Source organism: Polypterus senegalus, chromosome 6, assembly GCF_016835505.1.
Source record: "Polypterus senegalus isolate Bchr_013 chromosome 6, ASM1683550v1, whole genome shotgun sequence".
In the NCBI taxonomy this organism is placed as follows: Eukaryota; Metazoa; Chordata; class Cladistia; order Polypteriformes; family Polypteridae; genus Polypterus; species Polypterus senegalus.
The window spans coordinates 188,518,197-188,539,289 of record NC_053159.1 but is presented as its reverse complement, the minus strand read 5'-3'; the positions used below and the strand labels follow the sequence as shown (position 1 = coordinate 188,539,289).

Here is a 21,093-nt window from a genome sequence, read left to right as displayed (position 1 = left end):
ATCTGAACCAATCTCAGCCTGAACAAACTGATTGATCAAAGATCCGCTGACAGCTTGCCCTCATGTCGACTGTCGGATAACACGCTCAGCTACTTTGACCACCTTGACTGGACCCTCAGAAGGAATCATCAGACCTCCTTTGTTTGTTAATGTGAGTGAGTGGTAGCTTTGATCATATGATGCCAAACTAGCACGGCACGCGTCACAGGGCAGCTTTCTCAAAATCCCATCTAAGGGCTACCTGACCTCCCACTGCTTCCTGAGGTGGATTTCTTTGGGAAACCTTCAGAGCTTGAGAAATGTTAACAGCTAACAACGATCTACGTAGCTAGTAAATAAATACGTTTAGCCAAAACGTCTTTTGGAGGCTCACTTGAGCACATAAATGCTTAGCTTTGCTAGCTTAGCCTGGCGTAGCTAAAGTTTCCCTTAATGTGGCCAGGACTTTGGGGGTTAGTCTTGCTTATCCTTTGCACTCAAATGCAATTTCTTTGCCTTTTTGTCTACTGTTGCACCATGCTGACAAAATTCACCAAGCATATCGTGGTGGTTCGGTCGTACGTCGCCATATCGTGCATCGGTGTCACCTTCCGTGCCAACGTCTGATGACCAAATCACATCGTCATCACTATCCCTCGATTCTAGCAGCGGTTCAGTTTACAGCTCATTCTAAAGCCGTCTTTATGACTTTCCATTTGCCATTGTGTTTTTGCTTGGAGGCTCCGCCCCATTCATGAATATTGATGAGAGTGGAAAACCACTGAGAAGTAGTGTGGAATCTTTCTTGCAGTATTGTGATTTCACCCACTAGATGGCAGCAGAGTTCTGTCCTCAGTGGGCTTTGAAATGTAAAGCGGATCACAGCGCGTCACCTCGACTCGGGGATAACAGGATTTGCGTAGACCTCCATGGTCACGTTAGGGGGGTTAAGGCCAAGAAGGCTGAAAAGTAAAATAATACGTAAGCCAAGGTTTTGTCACCAAAATACCTGCAGGGACAAATTCTATATGTCGCTAACCTAAAGCAGCGTTTTCTTACCTGCGGGCTGTGCCGACATTGCAGTGGGGTGGCAGCCGACCCCATATGACACCGCACCCATCTTTACTGCTCAGATGATTGTGCTTGATTCACAATGGCAGCAACGCAAGTGGATCGCGGCAGACCCCAGATGAGACCCCATCAACAGGAGGAATGATTGCGCTCAACTCACAGTAGCTTTGCAATGGAATGTGGTAGACCCCAGACGAGACCCCATCAACTGGTCTGATGATCGCATTCGATCAATAGCGGCACCAGTGTAAGTGGATCATGGCAGACCCCAGATGGGACCCCATCAACCAGATGGATGATCATGCTCAATTCACAGAAGCAGCATTGCAAGTAGAGTGAGACCGACCTCAGACGAGACCCCATCAACTGGTCTGATGATCGCACTCATTCACAGCTACAGCATCACAGATGAACCGCGGCCAATCCTGGATGACCCTCCCACCAACTAATCCCTACTCTGGCGGCCTCGTTTAATTCCCCTTGGAGGATACGCACTTCCAATCACACTTGATTCGATTCCTGTGGTGCTTGGCACGGGACACACGGTCCACACCCCATGTCTTGATCATCACGCTCGATCCACCGAGACAGACCACCCTACTCCCCCCTGCTGAGACAATCGCGTAGAATTCAAGGCGGGTCACAAACACACCGGCATGTGAAAAACTGGGTCGTGACACCAGAAAGGTTGGGAAACACTGCCCTAAAAAATGCCAACTCATTTTATGCTATAAAATGTAGAAATTCAGGCAGTGCTAAAACTTAACTTGCATTTTGTATCCTACAATCAAAAATCCAGATGGTGTAGAAACACGGCAGCAAATCTGTTTTTGTAATAAACGCAAGTTTGAAAAATACGCAGCTTTGTCAAGACAGAAAAAGAACGTCAAAAAGCGTGGCCTGTGTACATATTGTTGAGGCTCTCTGGGGGACCTTGGAATGAATAAGAGCCGAGGACATCCGACACCAGCATGGCGGTTATTTGAACCCAGGACTCTGAACCTGTGAAACAGCACTGATAACCAGTGAGCCACCCCCTCCAATTTTTTCAGGACTTTCTAAATCCCTTTGGTCGTTCACACCTCTTGTGTGCCCCCTGAAGTGGGATCTTTGCTCCTTTAAGCTTTTTAGAAGGGCATCCCTGATCCTAACAGGCAACTGGGCCCTGGCGAGACCCCATCAACTGGTCTGATGATCGCACTCTAATCACAGCAGCAGCCAGTCGCAGCTAATCCTGGAATCCCACCTCCACCAATCCCCACTCTGGTGGTCTTATTCGATTCCCCAAGGAGGATAAGCATTGCCAATCACACTTGATTCGATTCCTATGGCACTTCCACAGGACACACGGCCCACACCCCGCTGTCTTGATCATCACGCTCGATCCACCGAGAGAGACCACCCTACTCCCCCCTGCTGAGACAATCGCGTAGAATTCAAGGCGGGTCACAAACACACCGGCATGTGAAAAACTGGGTTGTGACACCAGAAAGGTTGGGAAACACTGCCCTCAAAAATGCCAACTCATTTTATGCTATAAAATGTAGAAATTCAGGCACTGCTAAAACTTAACTTGCATTTTGTATCCTACAATCACAAATTCAGGTGGTGTAGAAACACGGCAGCAAATCTGTTTTTGTAAAAAATATAACTGGCCGATCTGCTTTTCCCCTCATGATTAAAATGCAGTTGCTGTTCTATTGCAAGAATATCCACCAGAATGCCAACCTCATCAACTGCACCCCAAATCCTCCAGCATTAAGGAATATTCCACTTCGGCACAAATCCCACCCCTCACTGACCTGGCCAAGCCTACACCACTCACTCTGGTTAAATCCACCCACTCCATCTAGCCCCACCCATAACACATCATCGAACCACACCCACCTAATCTAACTCCAGCCCACCTCAGCAAGCCCCGCCCACACCCATGCAGTGCTAGGACCTCTGATGACGAGTAGAAGCAGATTAGTCGCCCATGCAACAGAAAATTGCGTTGGGGAGGACGGGACTTACTTTTGGGAGGTGTTCTTGTACTTCTGCCTGAAAGACAAAAAGAGAAACACGAAATGAGTAAGAGCTTCTGATGATTAGGCGGAGTGGTGGCTCTGAGGCTAGGGATCTGCACTGGCAATCGGAAAGTTGCCGGTTCGAAACCCGTAAAATGCCAATAGGGACTTGAGCAAGGCCCTAAACCTGCAATTGCTTAGCGTTTTGAGTAGTGAGAAAAGCACTAAATAAATGCAAAGAATTATTATTATTATTATCAGCAGTAGCTCAGTCGGTAGAGCGGGTGGTCCAGCAATCGGAGGGTCGCAGGTTTGATCCTGGCTCCCGGCATGAGAATGCAGCTGTTGTGTCCTTGGGCAAGACACTTAACCTACCTTGCCTGCTGGTGGTGGTCGGAAGGATTGGTGGCGCCAGTGTTCGGCAGCCTCACTTCTGTCAGTGTGCCCCAGGGCAGCTGTGGCTACATAGTAGCTTATCATCACCAGCGTATGAATGTGTGTGTGAATGGGTGAATGACTGTTGTGTTGTAAAGCGCCTAGGGGGGTTCTTGAACTCTAGTTAGGCGCTATATCAAATACAGGCCATTTACCATTATTATTAAGCCTGCTGCACGCCCATAAATTGCATACTATAAATACACATTTTCCAGAAAAATTAAGTGCACACTTTGGAAACCCCTGTATTTCTGCATTGATTTCTAATACAATAGAGTCTGAGCATCATCTAAGTCACAAATCTAGACAAATACAATCTCAGCAAATGAACAACACACACACGGTGGGACATAAACTAGGAGTTCCAAAGCATGGAATTCCTTACACATGGAGTTAGATCACTGCCAAAAGTGCGTGTCCGAGTAAAACGCATTTTCTAAGCGCGAGGTACATTTTGAGTGCACTTGACATGTCACATGTGCAAATTAAATTTTCTTGAGACAGACTGTTCCTTTAATGTAAAACCCAGGAGTACTTCCAGTGTCCCGAAACTGTGCAATACTTCCGGGAGAAGCTGAAGCCCAACAAAGTAGAGCTCACTAGGTCTCTTCAGTGCCCCCTGGTGGAACCCATAGAACTCAACAGGACTGACCCAAAGAACCACAGTTCCCAATGGACCCAATGGGTATCTGTAGTGGTACCGTAACCCAGGGGGGGCCTGCCACCCAGTGTGCTGGTGAAGATAACGACCCAAACAACTCGTCTTCCCCTGTCCTTCTGTTACACTGGCACCCTGGCTGGGTAAGGATCCTGGCACTACATTGACGGGGATGCCAGTTCCAGTGTAATGCCTCTCATGATAGATAGATAGATATGAGAGGCACTATATAATAGATAGATAGATAGATAGATAGATAGATAGATAGATAGATAGATAGATAGATATGAAAGGCACTACATGATAGATAGATAGATAGATAGATAGATAGATAGATAGATAGATAGATAGATAGATAGATAGATAGATAGATAGATAGATATTACAGCTTTGTTCAGTTTTTTTTTCATTCTCTTCTCCTCCTCTATGACCTCCTGGGGGTCCAGAGTGTGTCCCATAACAGAGCCTGTCCTTTTAATTAGTTTGTTCATTCGGTGGTCCTCTGATGAAGTGATGTCACTTGCTTAGCACAGCACATTGGCCATCACAGAGTTGTAGGAGATGTGAAGGATATCATTTACCACATTAAATGAACGCAGTCTCTTAAGATAGAGAGTCTGCTCTTCCCTGTCTTATCTAGTTCCTCTGGGTTAATGAGACCCCTCTAACCTGTCATTGCTGTGGACCCTCCAGTACTTGTAGGAGTGGACCACCCCAACATCCACTCCCAGACATGGAGGCTTGGTGCTGTAATTAAAGTCAGTGAGCAGTTCCTTGATTTTTGCTGATGTGAAGTTGCAGGCAATTCTCAAGGTTCTCTCACTGACTCGTCTCCTCTGCCTCGTCCCCCTTATTGGTAGACCCCATAAGTGCAGAATTTTCTCAAGTGACCTGACCTTCTGTTCTATTTACAGTCAGTGGTGCACAGAGTGACCAGACATGGCGACCGGCCTGTTCCATGTGGTGCGCCAGTGTTGCCCACTCAGTCCTCGAGTCTCACAAACAGTGGCCAGCAGATAGTCCATCACCAGAGGCTCACCCACCTGTGTATCTCTGAGCTGAACCCTTAACAGCGATGGCTGGATGGTACTGAAGGCACTGGAGAAATCAACGACCATCATCATCATCACAGTGCGAGCAGATGCATACAGTAAGTCTACCAAGTGCGTATTCACTAGTAGGGTATAAATTGATGGCTTGGTAGCCACTAGGCCTCGTGAAGATGACAAGTCCAGGAGGGGCAGCTCACCGTTCAGAGGCCCCAGCTAAACACTTTCTGTTTGTCGTCGGCCACAAACTGCCACCTCCTCTGGGGACATGAATGAGCCTCGCCATGCTGCCCGTTTAAGCCCACCTCCGCTCGTCTGCAGCATCTCGCTGACTCATCCCTGCGACTCCCCCACTCGGCAGGGGGTCCTTAGCGAGTGGCCACCTCACTGCATTCAGACGCTCATCTCTCACTTCCCGTTTATTTAAAAAGCAAAGCTGAATGACACAACGGGAGGCAAAGGGGTCTTCAGCATGGAGAGGCTCTTGTGCTTCGAGAGCCGGTGGTTGAAATTTAAGACCACCTGAGTGAACAGAATTGGGGGTTCATTTTAAATAAGTGTGGTGCATAACTGGGGGGGGGGGTTCCTAATAAATCTCATGGACCCTAACCTGAGGAAACGAGAGAGAGTGACAACCCAGAAACAAAATGGAGGATGCTACAGAGGAAGGATGTTGTAGGAAGTTGCATTAAGGGGTATATGAAATGGTGAATAGCCATCCGAATCTCAGAGGAAGTCCTGAATGCCATGCAGGCCACGCTTACTGTGACTTGTCTTTAAACACAAATAACAGAGCGATGTTAACTGTTGGAGAGAATGACGCTGATCACCACAATATTCTGTCATCATTTAACTCACCATTCATTTTACTGAATCAGCCTGCAATCTCGGAGTTCTCTTTGACTCTAGCAGGACATTTAAAGCGCACATTACAAAGTTATCTAAATCAGGTTTCTTCCATGGGCGGCACGGTGGCGCAGTGGTAGTGCTGCTGCCTCGCAGTTAGGAGACCTGGGTTCGCTTCCCGGGTCCTCCCTGCGTGGAGTTTGCATGTTCTCCCCGTGTCTGCGTGGGTTTCCTCCGGGCGCTCCGGTTTCCTCCCACAATCCACAGACATGCAGGTTAGGTGGATTGGCGATTCTGAATTGGCCCTAGTGTGTGCTTGGTGTGTTTGTGTGTGTCCTCTGGTGGGTTGGCACCCTGCCCAGGATTGGTTCCTGCCTTGTGCTCTGTGTTGGCTGGGATTGGCTCCAGCAGACCCCCGTGACCCTGTATTCGGATTCAGCGGGTTAGAAAATGGTTGGTTGGTTTCTTCCATCTTAAAAATGTTGGGAAATCAAGATGCTTTCTAAATAAACTGGATTCTGAGAAATTAATTCTTGCATTTATTTCTAGTAGGATTGACTGCTGCAATGCGGTGTTCACTGGATGTTCAAACTGTTCTTTATTCAGACTCCAGTTAATCCAAAATGCGGCTGCAAGAATTATTAAAATTCAAACACTTAACTCCAGCTCTTAAATCCTTACACTGGCTCCCAGTTAAGTTTAGGGCAGATTTCAAAATCCTCCTTTTAACATATAAAGCATTAAATGGCCAAGGTCCGGCTTACTTGTCTGAACTTATCATGACTTACAAACCTGAGCGCACATTAAGATCTCAAGATGCCGGTCTGCTTAGGATTCCAAGGATTAATAAAATAATAGTGGGAGGTCGAGCTTTTAGTTACAGGACCCCCTAAACTGTGGGGTGGTCTGCCTGCTACTATAAGAGATGACCCCTCAGTCTCAGCTTTCAAATCCCAGCTGAAGACTCACAACGTTAATTTAGCACACCCTGACTAGAGCTGCTGATTAACTTTACAGACTGCATCTCTGTTGTCAGTCATTAACACTAAAACAGAAGTAACATGAGAGTTAGAATTTGTTACTAACCCTCACCTCTTCTGTTTCTCTTCTCGGTACTCAAATGTGCCACTTGGTGCCACTGCCCACCTGCCAAGTTGTTTTGCCTGCCTAAAGTAAAGTCATCTCTAATGGAGGATCACAGGAATCATCAAGTAGAGGGGTCCTTTAAATCAGATTGGCTGGCCCAGTGCAGACTCAATAGGGCCGTCTTAAAACATGGGCATGCTGGGCAGTTACCCAGGGGCCCCATGCTAATTTACAGTGGTGTGAAAAACTATTTGCCCCCTTCCTGATTTCTTATTCTTTTGCATGTTTGTCACACAAAATGTTTCTGATTATCAAACACATTTAACCATTAGTCAAATATAACACAAGTAAACACAAAATGCAGTTTTTAAATGATGGTTTTTATTATTTAGGGAGAAAAAAAAATCCAAACCTACATGGCCCTGTGTGAAAAAGTAATTGCCCCCTTGTTCAAAAATCACCTAACTGTGGTGTATCACACCTGAGTTCAATTTCCGTAGCCACCCCCAGGCCTGATTACTGCCACACCTGTTTCAATCAAGAAATCCCTTAAATAGGAGCTGCCTGACACAGAGAAGTAGACCAAAAGCACCTCAAAAGCTAGACATCATGCCAAGATCCAAAGAAATTCAGGAACAAATGAGAACAGAAGTCATTGAGATCTATCAGTCTGGTAAAGGTTATAAAGCCATTTCTAAAGCTTTGGGACTCCAGCGAACCACAGTGAGAGCCATTATCCACAAATGGCAAAAACATGGAACAGTGGTGAACATTCCCAGGAGTGGCCGGCTGACCAAAATTACCCCAAGAGCGCAGAGACGACTCATCCGAGAGGTCACAAAAGACCCCAGGACAACATCTAAAGAATTGCAGGCCTCACTTGCCTCAATTAAGGTCAGTGTTCATGACTCCACCATAAGAAAGAGTCTGGGCAAAAACGGCCTGCATGGCAGATTTCCAAGACGCAAACCACTGTTAAGCAAAAGAACATTAGGGCTCGTCTCAATTTTGCTAAGAAACATCTCAATGATTGCCAAGACTTTTGGGAAAATACCTTGTGGATTGATGAGACAAAAGTTGAACTCTTTGGAAGGCAAATGTCCCGTTACATCTGGCGTAAAAGGAACACAGCATTTCAGAAAAAGAACATCATACCAACAGTAAAATATGGTGGTGGTAGTGTGATGGTCTGGGGTTGTTTTGCTGCTTCAGGACCTGGAAGGCTTGCTGTGATAGATGGAACCATGAATTCTACTGTCTACCAAAAAATCCTGAAGGAGAATGTCCGGCCATCTGTTCGTCAACTCAAGCTGAAGCGATCTTGGGTGCTGCAACAGGACAATGACCCAAAACACACCAGCAAATCCACCTCTGAATGGCTGAAGAAAAACAAAATGAAGACTTTGGAGTGGCCTAGTCAAAGTCCTGACCTGAATCCAATTGAGATGCTATGGCAGGACCTTAAAAAGGCGCTTCATGCTAGAAAACCCTCAAATAAAGCTGAATTACAACAATTCTGCAAAGATGAGTGGGCCAAAATTCCTCCAGAGCTCTGTAAAAGACTCATTGCAAGTTATCGCAAACGCTTGATTGCAGTTATTGCTGCTAAGGGTGGCCCAACCAGTTATTAGGTTCAGGGGGCAATTACTTTTTCACACCACTGTATGTATGTTGTGATTATTCTGATTCTCTTCTTGGTACTCAAATGTGCCACAGCCCACCTGCCAAGTTGTTTTGCCTGCCTAAAGTAAAGTCAACCCTGATGGAGGATCACAGGAATGATCAGATCGATCGATAGAGGGGTCCTTTCATCGGATTGGCTGTTTCAGCGGTGGAATGGCCAATAGGAGGAGGCAGCTTGATGGATGAGGTCTCCAGGACTCAAAAGAAATCCAAATCATATTATGGGATATCATCTACTGTTGAATTCTGCTCCGTACTTGTAAAATTTTTATTTTGATACTGTATTGAAGATTTGTTCTGTTCTGTGTATTGTATTGTATTGTATTGTGTTGTATTGTATTGTGTTGTATTGTATTGTATTGACCCCCTTCTTTTGACACCCACTGCACGCTCAGCCTACCTGGAAAGGGGTCTCTTTTTGAACTGCCTTTCCCAAGGTGTCTTCCATTTTTTTTTTTGGGAGTTGTTCCTTGTCTTCTTAGAGAGTCGAGGCTGGGTGGCTGTCTAAAGGCAGGGCCTGTTAAAGCCCATTGCGGCACTTCTTATGTGGTTTTGGGCTACTATACAAAAATTAATTGTATTTTATTGCACCGTGACCAAACTTTCCTCTGGGAAGAAACCCATCAAAGATGGCACTCTACCCGAGATCCAGAAGTGCCCCAAAGGTGCCATCGTTCCAGAGCTTCACAGATCCCTCTGCCAGTCTTGGAGTGAAAGGCAGTGCACCACAAGACATGAGGAATGCAAAGCGTCTTCCATCTCTACAAGAATAAGGGCGACTGTGATGAGAATCGTGGAATTTCCCTTCTAAGGACTTTCTGGGTGAGCTTTTCACTGGAGTTGCCCTGAAGTGGCAGCAGGTACTGGCAGAGAACATCCACCCTGAACTTCCATACGGATGTTGAGAAGAACTTTCCACCATCAACACGATCTTCTCTGTCAGGCAACAGCAGGAAAGGGGACAGGGAAACAGCAGAAGCTGCTAAATGTCACTTTCACCAACCCTACCGTGGTGTTAAACCTCGTGAGCAGAAAGGGCTTCAGCAGTGCTCAGAATCATCATGTGGTTCCACACGGACCACCGTATTTGACGGCCAACCATCAGAGTCCATCAAAATGCATACTCACTTACCGGAGTGAAGCAGGGGTCTGTTCTCGGTCCAACAGTGTTGGGAAGCTTCTTTGCTGTCCTGCTTAAATGCACCTCTGGAGAGGCCATGGAGGGCATCAAATCTCCATACAAGATCAGAGGGCAACCTCTTCACACTGCCAAGGCCACCAACAAAGACCAAGAAGCCAACGTGACACATCAGAGATTTCCTGTTTGCTGATGATGTGGCTGGCGTCACCGACGCTTAGCAAGTGACCCGCATGGTAGAAACCAAAAAGGAGTTAGGCCTCACCATCAACCCGAAGGAGATGCAGATGTTAACACCAACCCTTCTGTCAGTATCATCGACTCCATGCTGGAATTCGTCCACAGGTTCACAAACCTGAACTCAACTGGTCAATCGAGAGCAACAAGAACATCAGAAAGGCACCGACAACCCTTTCAAGATTGACAAAGAGAGTAGGGGCCTACAGCAAGCTCATGGAGAACACCAAAGTCCAGGGGTGCCGAGCGTCATACCGTAGGCCAGCGAGACAGCAAGATCTGCGGCTCAAGTCCTTTTATACGCTGACACACGCGTGGGCTTGGGAGGAAGACTAAGGACTTAACTGAGGGCAGAACACAAGGACAGGGGGGTTGAGGAAGTGCACTAACCTTTGTTCTCACCTCTTCTGCAGATCACCAGATCAGAAACTCGCATAAAGCTTCTGCACTCCCTTCCTAGCCACGCCTCCTTCTGACCTCACTTCTGCCTTTGACCCGCCTCTTCCTTCCCTGCAGCTACAAAAGCCCAAAACCTTCCCTTCCCTTCCCTTTAGGACACTGACCCAGGTAGTTCTCCGGAGCGAACATCTTTCACTTTTTCAGTTGTGTACAATATATAGGGATGGATCCCCAACTCTTTTATGGTCTTTCTCGTATTTTATGCGTATATTCGGTATCACTTAGTAGAGACAAGGTCACCAATAATGCTGTGCTCAAGAAGACCGGGACCATCTCCATCTTCTCCCGTCTCTCTTGAGCACAAACGTAAGTGCTGGCTGAGTCACGTATCATGTGTGGCTAATGGTCAGATACCCAAGGACCTCCTGTTTGGAGAACTGGGATATTGCAAGAGGTCAACAGGAGGACCACAGATGCTCTACAAGCTTGAGCGCAAGGCTCTCGGCATCAATGGCAGCACTCAGTAGTCGGTTGTCTGTCTTCTCTCTTGTAGAGGCCTCTGTTACTCTACCTGCCCCTTTTGTACTCTTTACTGTGTAGTCTTTGTCACAATGTCTCAACTACCATAGACGGGCCGCTGTTTATAAGGCATTGTACTTTAACTAGCTGTTCCCCACGGCTCTGCCTGGACAGTGAGGAGGGTCCTGCCTGGCCCCCCACTCCTGACTTTAGGCTTCCTTCTCCCCCCAGCCTGCAGCCTCTGTCTCGGATTAGCACCAATATATCACTCCTGCAAGCGAACTATGATAGCGCATAGACCAGACCAGACCAGACCTACATACATACATACATACATACATGAGCACTGGGTAGCACTGCTGCCACACAGTTAGGAGACCTGGGTTCACTTCCCGGGTCCTCCATGTGTGGAGTTTGCATTGGTTTCCACCCACAGTCCAAAAACACGCAGGTTAGGTACATTAGAGATTCTAAATTGTCCCTAGTGTGTGCTTGGTGTGTGTGTGTGTGTGTGTGTGCCCCGTGGTGGGCTGGCACCCTGTCTGGGGTTTGTTTCCTGCCTTGCGCCCTGTGTTGGCTGGGATTGGCTCCAGCAGACCCCCGTGACCCTGTAGTTAGGATATAGCGGGTTGGATAATGGATGGATGGATAGATATGAAAGGCACTATATAATAGATGGATAGATAGATATGAAAGGCACTATATGATAGATAGATAGATAGATATGAAAGGCACTATATAATAGATAGATAGATAGATAGATATGAAAGGCACTATATAATAGATGGATAGATAGATAGACAGACAGATAGATAGATAGATAGATATGAAAGGCACTATATAATAGATGGATAGATAGATAGATAGATATGAAAGGCACTATATAATAAATAGATAGATAGATATGAAAGGCACTATATAATAGATGGATAGATAGATAGATAGACAGATAGATAGATAGATATGAAAGGCACTATATGATAGATGATTGTTCTTTCTTGTGAGACTTTGCAATCCCATATTTTGTTGCGTCTTTGAGGACACCCTATAGTATAGTATATATTATATATATATTTTATAGGTTCATTATATTTTATTTTTCAACTATGATGTTATCTTCAGCCTTTCAAACCTGACTGTTTAATACATTTTGTTTTGTTTAAGTAACATAACAAAGCTTAAGCACATATTTACCGAGGAGTTTATTATCACTGCTGCTGTTAATGAATGTAAAACTTTGCTACTAAAAACACTTAAAAAAAAAAAAAAAAAGAAAAAAAATTCATTTTTTTTTTTAAATTGTCCGTATCAGTGTGAACTTTGCCATCTGCTGGCCACCATCCATAACTGCAAGTTGCAACAAACCTTTTTTTTTTTTTATATACCTTTCTAGACTATGTTGTTAGTCTCCTTATTGCTCTTCATGGACTTCTTCTCTCCCATGCTGTATACAATTTAATGTTTGCACTTGTCAGGAAATTCAAGTGAGTCACCATGATAAGACAGATGGCCCTTCATGTCGAGGGAGCGTATACATTTATGAGCTCTTCCTGGTCATATTTAATGAGTTATGAACTACTCGTTAGTACTCTGGAGAGGATGGAATTCACTCCCACACACATTTTACAAACTTGATATTAAATTTCAAAAGCGTATTATCAGGTTTTATAAGCCCAGTATCACAATTTTTAAGTGCTAATATTAATTTCAAAACACATATCAACATTTTGAAAGCAGATATTAAATTAAAGGAATGAAATGGTAAAATAGCTTGCCATAGTATGCAGTCCTGAAGTCGCACCCAATCATCATGCTGTCCAAGAATGAAAGTGCAGCGCCATCTACAAAGTACAATGCTGCCCAACTGTCATGCCTCCCCTGTCTGAGCTTTAAATTCATGTAATGCACGCCATTCTTTAGTTTTGCTTGTGTTTGTGTATATCAGCTGTCTTCCATGTGTTTTGTGGGTGGTGCCCCTCAAGCGGTGAAGTCACCAGCCAATCACTGCCAGGAACTGCCCTGTAAATCCCGAGGCTTCTCCCACAGATCCTGGTGGTTCCTTGTGAAAGCGCTCTGGAGTTGGTGAGCCTTTTTGTGAATTTCTGGACTTTCGATCTGTTTGCTCCATTTTTTTGACCTTGCCTTGGATTTCTTGTTTTGGAACTTCTTCACTTTGGGTTGTCCTTGCTGGCAATTCCTGCTTTGCTTAGTGTGCTCTATGAAGCTTCACATCTTTACAGATCTTTTTGTGGGATAAACCTTTCTATTTGATAAAGATTCAGTGCTTGCCTTCATTATCAGCTGGGGTTTCCCTGCGATATCCCCCTCTAGTGGGCACTATTAGAAATTTTCTTTGGAATTCTTTAATGTTTGGGACTCCAAGTTCACAACAGCAACAACAGAAAGGACAACAAAGGCAATGTCACGAATGGGTTTACTTTGAAGGAACACCTCAGTTGGATTAAGAACAATGAACTCTTCAGATGACATGGACAGCTCTCTCCTAGTCATATTAAAAGGTGAGCTCACTTGGCCTGAATGAATTGAATCGTTCAGCTTGTGTCTGTTCTTCTGCTTTTGACTCCTAGTATATCATTTCTGGCTTCTCTGCAAATAAATGTAATGATTAAAATAACATTTGAAGAATACCTCACTGAAAGTTGTTGATATCATCAGCCTCAGTGTGATGGGATTCGTTACTTGATTAGCTCTTCCAAAGGTGGCAATCTGACCTTTTTAGAGTACATCTTGTATGTTCAGGGGGGAACTGTGAGCCTTCTGTTAGATATGTCAGAACAAAACAGAATCTAAACTGTCAAATTTACCCCTTTCAGGGGTAACAAATGGCATCACACCTGTGGTCTCCAGGTCCCCCTCCACTGCCTGGACTGTGTTGTGTCTGCTGATCAAATGAGGACTCTGTCCCCATGCGCCAGCCAACTCTGTGGGGTCCTCCAGCACCTGTTCTCCCAGTCCCTGAATTTACGGAAGGTTCCCCAGCTGTGAGGTGCCAGTCCCAAAGAAAGGGCATCTCAGTGATCCCAAGGATTTCAGAGCCGTCCTTCTTACTTCATCCATCTTTGAAGATCTTTGACAGCTCAGACCCCTGTTTTCAGAACATCTGGATCCGCTGCAGTTTGCCTGTCAGATACATGTTGGTGAGGAGGATGCCCTCATCTTCATGATCCACAGAGTGTCTACTCCCAAACGGACAAAGCCGGCAACCACAGTCAGGATCATGTGCTTTGATCATTGCAGTGCCTTTAACTCCATTGTGCCTCATCAACTTGATGTCCCCTTCTGGATGATGGACAACCTGACCAATAGTAAGTAGTTTGTGAAGCTGAGGGACTGTGTGCCAGAAATGGCGGAGTGTAATACTGGAGCGCCTCAGGGAGTTGTCCCATCTCCCTTCCTGTTCACCCTCCGGCAGCCTTTGTTCATGCAGCTCTCTCCTCAATTGATCAGCAGAGACACACAGTCCAGGGAGTTGAGGGGGGCCTGAAGACCACAGGTGTGATGCCACTGCAACTTGTTACCCCTGAAAAGGGCTGCACAGATCTACCAGAAGGTGCACCACTCGCACCTGAACATGCATGACGTACTCCAAAAAGGCCAGATTGCTACCTTCGGAAGAGCGAATCAAGTAATGAATCACTTGACCAAGCACACCGCGGCTAAGGACGTCAATAAATAAGGCCACTTTCAGGGAGGTATTCTTCAAACGTTATTTTAATCAAATACAATACCAGGACTGGCCACCTACAGAACTTCTCACATTTCTCATCCATCACAGTCTGCATTAATAATGGAGATTAGTTTAGCTACAGGAAAGTCATGGAGGACTTTGTCATGTGGTACAATCACAAATAATCTGAAACTCAGCATCAGCAAATCAATAGAGCTGGTGGGGGACTACCGAACTGCCAAGGTGTGTCTGATGTCAGTCACCATCCAGGGCGAAGACGTGGAAGTGGCGCCGAACGACAGGTACCTGCAAACCGGACTGGCCGGACAACTCAAGAAGGGCCAGAGCTGACTGGACTTGCTAAGGAGACGCAGGACTTCTGATGTGTGCAGCCAGCTGCTGTAAATGTCCAGGGTAGCCAGTGGGGTCTCCTGGGGAAACAACTTGAACTCCAAAGACACATAAGGCTTGAACAAACTTCTCAGGAAGGCCTGCGCCATCACAGGGTCAACTCTGGACACACTGGAGGCTCCTGTGGAAAAGATGATGGTGGCAAAATTGGATGTCATCGTGAAAAACCCCCTCTGTGCCCACCTGGAGGCACACTCTCTCTCTTGTAGCACTTTTAGCCACGGGCTCATTCGATCTATGGTGTGCCAAGAAGCACCTCTGGGGGTCTTTTCTGCCCACTGCTATCAGGAATTTCCATACTTCTTTAAATTCATTTGGAATATCTGCACAGTACACATTTATTTATTGTGTATTTAATTGTTAATGTGCTGTATTATGTGTCCTGTGACTCCATATCCTTGCTTTTTTTTTTACGTTTCTGCTGCTGTAGTATCTGAATGTCCCTCTGGGATTAATAAAGTTTCTCTAATCTAATCTAAGTGGTCCCCAGCTAAGGTTTTGAAGCCGAGGTCACCCGCCTTGTCCATATTGCTCTGTGTGATTTGTGAGGCCCTTTCAAAGGCGGCTTATCCCTCAAGCTCTTGCTCGTCCATTGCAATGGTAATCTGAAGTACAATTACATTTATTTTCTTTATCCAAAGTGACTTACAAACAAGGTCAACATAGTCAACCAATATCTGGGCTCTGAACAGTCTAAAGGGGGACAGTTTGGGAACCAAGTGTTGGCAGGCCAAGGGTGCAAAACTGATCACCTCACGTGAGGCGCTCAGAACAAAACACAACAAGTTACAATTCCTAGATGAGAAAACGTGAAAGTCAACGTCAATTAGATGAGAGCCTGCAAATCTTCTTAAACACACAGAGGGAGTCAGAATTTCAAACAGAGGTAAGCAGCTCGTTCCACCAGCTAGGAGCTACAAATGAAAAGAGCCAGGACTGAGATTTGACGCTGTGAAGAAGTGGCATCACCAGGCACCACCCGTGTGGTCAAGAAGAAGCCATAGCCACAGGACCTTGCTTCTTTCCTCGTCGTCCTCCTCTTCTTCCTCCTATTAGGAGTCGCCACAGCAGATCATCTTTTTCCATGTTGGCCAAAGAAGAAGGAGAAGGAGAAGAACAATGGGGAGACGTGTCCAGAAGCAGTAGGAGATGAGGAAGATAAAGAGACTGGAACTGAGGGTAGGATCTTTGAATGTTGGCAGTATGACTGGTAAGGGGAGAGAGTTAGCAGATTTGATGGAGAGAAGGAAGGTTGATATATTGTACGTGCAAGAGACGAAATGGAAGGGGAGTGAGGCCAGGAGGATCAGAGGGGGATTGAAATTGCTCTGTCATGGTGTGGATGAGAGGAGAAATGGAGGAGGAGTTATTCTGAAGGAACAGAATGTCAAGAGTGTTTGGAGGTGAAAAGAGTGTCAGACAGAGTGATGATTATGAAGCTGGAAATTGGAGGTGTGATGATGAATGTTTTTAGTGCATATGCCCCAAAAGCTGGATGTGCGATGGAGGAGAAAGAAGATTTCTGGAGTGAGTTGGATGAAGTGATGAACGGTGTACCCAAGGGATAGAAAGTGGTGATTGGAGCGGATTTCAATGGACATATAGGTGAAGGGAACAGAGGAGACGAGGAGGTGATGGGTAGGTATGGTGTCAAGGAAAGGAATGAAGAAGGTCAGAGGATAGTGGATTTTGCCAAAAGGATGGACAGGACAGTGGTGAATATGTATTTTAAGAAGAGGGAGGAACTTAGGGTGACATACAACAGTGGAGGAAGATGCACACAGGTAGATGACATCCTATGCAGAAGAGTCAATCTGAAGGAGACTGAAGACTGCAAAGTGGTGGCAGGGGAAAGTGCAGTTAAGCAGCATAGGATGGTGGTCTGTAGGATGATGTTGGAGATCAAGAAGAGGAAGAGAGTAAGGGCAGAGCCAAGGATCAAATGGTGGAAGATGGAAAAGGAAGAATGCAAGGTTGAGTTTAGGGAGGAGGTGAGATGGGCACTGGGTGGCAGTGAAGAGTCACCAGACAGCTGGGAAACTACAGCAGAAGTGGTAAGGGTGGCAGTAAGAAGGGTGCTTGGCGTGACATCTGGAAGGAAGGAAGGAGGTCAAAGAAACCTGGTGGTGGAATGAGGAAATACAGGAGAGTATACAGAGGAAGAGGATGGTGAAGAAGAAGTGGGATAGTCAGAGAGATGCAGAAAGTAGACAAGGGTACAAGGAGATAAGGCACAAGGTGAAGAGAGAGGCGGCGAAGGCTAAAGAAAAGGAGTATGATGAGGAGGGAGAAAAGGACCGGTGGGCTACAGAGAGGGGCCAGGTTGGGAAAGATGAGCAGCAGGTTAGGGTGATAAAGATGGAAACAAACTCACAAGCGAGGAGAATGTGTTGAGCAGATGGAAAGAGGACTTTGAGAGGCTGATGAATGAAGAGAACGAGCGAGAGAAGAGGTTGGATGATGTGGAGACAGTGAATCAGGAAGTGCAACAGATTAGCAAGGAGGAAGTAAGGACAGCGATGAAGAGGATGAAGAATGAAAAGGCCGTTGGTCCAGATGACATACCTGTAGAAGCATGGAGGTGTTTAGGAGAGATGGCAGTGGAGTTTCTAACCAGATTGTTTAATGGAATCTTGGAAAGTGAGGGGATGATGAGGAATGGAGAAGAAGTGTACTGGTGGGCCGATATTTAAGAATAAGGGGGATGTGCAGGACTGCAGCAACTACAGGGGGATTAAACTGATGAGCCACAGCGTGAAGTTATGGGAAAGAGTAGTGGAAGCTCAGTTAAGAAGTGAGGTGATGATTAGTGAGCAGCAGTGTGGTGTCATGACAGGAAAGAGCACCACGGATGAGATGTTTGCTCTGAGGGTGTTGATGGAGAAGTAGAGAGAAGGACAGAAGGAGTTGCATTGCGTCTTTGTGGACCTGGAGAAAGCAAATGACAGGGTGAGGAGAGGAGCTGTGGTATTGTATGAGGAAGTCAGGAGTGGCAGAGAAGTACGTAAGAGTTGTACAGGATAGGAAGTGCGACCGTGGTGAGGTCTGCAGTAGGAGTGACGGAGGTGGGATTACATCAGGGATCGGCTCTGAGCCCTTTCTTATTTGCAATGTTGATGGACAAGTTGACAGACGAGATCAGACAGGAGTCCCCGTGGACTGTGATGTTTGCTGATGGCATTGTGATCTGTATTGAGAGTAGAGAGCAGGTTGAGGAGACCCTGGAGCGGTGGAGATCTGCTCTAGAGAGGAGAGGAATGCTGGTCAGTGGGACCACCAAGACAGAATACATGTGTGCGAATGAGAGGGAGGTCAGTGGAATGGTGAGGATGAGGGAGTAGAGAAGGTGAAGGTGGATGAGTTTAAATACTTGAGATCAACAGTACAGAGTAATGGGGATTGTGGAAGAGAGATGAAGAAGAGAGTACAGGCAGGGTGGAGTGGGTGGAGAAGAGTGTCAGGAGTGATTTGTGACAGACGGGTATCAGCAATAGTGAAAGGGAAGGTCTACAGGACAGCTATGTTATATGGGTTGTAGACGGTGGCATTGGCCAGAAAGCAGGAGACAGAGCTGGAGGTGGCAGAGTTAAAGATGATAAGATTGGCATTGAGTGTGACGAGGATGGACAGGATTAGAAATGAGGACATTAGATGGTCAGCTCAGGTGGGACGGTTGGGAGAAAAAGTCAGAGAGGCGAGATTGTGTTGGTTTGGACATATGCAGAGGAGAGATGAGGGGTATATTGGGAGAAGGGTGCTAAGGATAGAGCTGCCAGTGAAGACGAGGTTTATGGATGTGGTGAGAGAGGACATGCAGGTGATGGGTGTGACAGAACAAGATGCAGAGGACAGAAAGATATGGAAGAGGATGATCCGCTGTGGCAACCCCTAACGGGAGCAGCCGAAAGAAGAAGTGTGTTAGTGGGCGGCAATAATTCAGAGACAGGGGTGTGGCAAACCTGTGGAAAGAGAAGGGGTGTGTTTAAAATTCAAAAGGGGTGTGAACTTTTTTTTTTAGAAAAGAGGGACAAAGAATATTTAAATCAGCATCGCTGAGCAATGTTTAGCAGAAAATGTTTCAGAAAATGACTGCCAGAAGTAAAAATTCGTGCCACACCCCTTTTCTTCTTCTCTTGGATTTGCCACATTTCTCTTTGAAGTGTTGCTGCCCACTTCCACACGTCACAGACAGCACACGTGTTCTGCTCTAAGCACTCAGCCTATTTACGGGTCTTGGCCACCGTAGGATCAGCATGTCACTGAGGCTCCAGAAAATGCAGCCATTGTGGATAAGGTGGGCACCTGTTCACCTAATGACTGCACACCAGTGGCACTTATCATGAAGACCTTTGAGAGGCTGGTCTTGGACTATATGAGTACTCTTATGGTAGACCACCTTTACTCACTGTAGTCTGGCTATCAGACAAAGACTTGGGTGGAGGAGGCAATGATCTATCTGCTCCTCAAGGCTGAACAATCTGCACTGTGAGGATGATTTGATTTCACCAGTGCCTTCAATACCATCCAGCCATCCCTGTTAAGGGGTAATATGTAGGTGGGTGAGCCTGTGGTGTCCCGATGATGGACTATCTGTGGGGCAATCCACAGTTTGTGAGACTTGAGGACTGCGTGAGCAACACTGGAGCATCACAAGGCACAGGCCTGTCTTCTTTACTCTTCACTCTGTGACACCTCAGAGTAGAAACAGAGCAGCAGGTCAGGTGACTTGTGGACATTCTCAGGTGAGTCTGCACTTATGGGGGGTATTGATAAAGGGGGAGTCAGGGGGATTAGTCAAACAAAGCTTACCTGGTTGGAGTGGAGAAGGGAAGAGTCATATTGCTGGAACTGTGGAATACATGAAGGTATGTGTGGCAATAAATCTTGTTGCAGCCAGTGCTGACTGTGTTAGGCTCCAGCTCCCCTGCAAACCTGCGCTGGGTAAACTGTTTAGGAAGTGGACGGATGGACATACAGCATGTCTACTGCTCATAGCCTCGGATGCTGTTTCTGTCATTTTGGGATTGTCTGTACCCCTTATTGCATACTCTCATGGAGTGCTGATGGTCCACTTGCTGTTCTTGTGTTGTGGCTATTTATATGCCTTCTCATTAATTACTAGGTGTCCTGTTGTAGGTGAGATCGGTGAGGCCTGAACAATGATTCATGCTCTGGTGCCCCAGTACCCTCTAAATGACCTCCAAAATGTATCCTGATATCCAGCAGAACTCAAGACAATCGGTTTTTCTGATTTTTATTAACTTCCTGGGCCTTCTGCTGGCTAAATTTCTGCACATAAATGTTATGTGATTGAGATGGAGTTAGAGGTCAACATGTGTGCTAGAAAATTACAAAGTCCTGCATGGGTGTCTTTTTGAATACAACATCGACAGAAACAACAGTCAGTGCTTGTAAAGTTTTATTTTCTCCTTGGAGACAAATAACATCTTCCTGCCTGTCTCTCTATCATATAGTGCCTTTCACATCCATCTATTACATCCATCTGTGTATTATGTAATGCATTTCACAATCTATTATATAGTGCCTTTCATATCTATCTATCCATCTATAACTTCTATTGTGCCTTTATATCTATCTATCATTATATAGTGCTTTTCACAACCATCTATCTGTCTATCATATAGTGCCTTTCACATCCATCTATATATTGTATAGTGCCTTTCATATCTATCTATTGTGGCACGCTGCTGGGGGGGTACCCAGCCGGGACGCCCAGGAGGACCGGAGGAGGGCTCGCGCCTTCTCCAGACCACGAGGGGGCAACTGCACTGGTTGCTTTGGGGGCCACGGGTACAGAGCTTTGAAGCTCAACCCTGTAGGGGCCTGTGGGGCGTCCCGCTGCCTTTGGAGCCCTGGACCTCAGC

General features: G+C 46.0%; 1 protein-coding gene across 3 annotated transcripts in view; it reads right to left on the bottom strand.

Moving 5' to 3' along the window:
- The window catches only part of pde1a (phosphodiesterase 1A, calmodulin-dependent), a 477,351-nt gene that overhangs the window by 241,743 nt on the left and 214,515 nt on the right, over positions 1-21,093 (bottom strand). For all 3 annotated transcript variants that reach the window (XM_039757737.1, XM_039757738.1, XM_039757739.1), the window contains one exon: positions 3,067-3,093. In XM_039757737.1, coding sequence (XP_039613671.1) covers positions 3,067-3,093 — 27 coding nt within the window. The remainder of the gene's footprint in view (positions 1-3,066; positions 3,094-21,093) is intronic.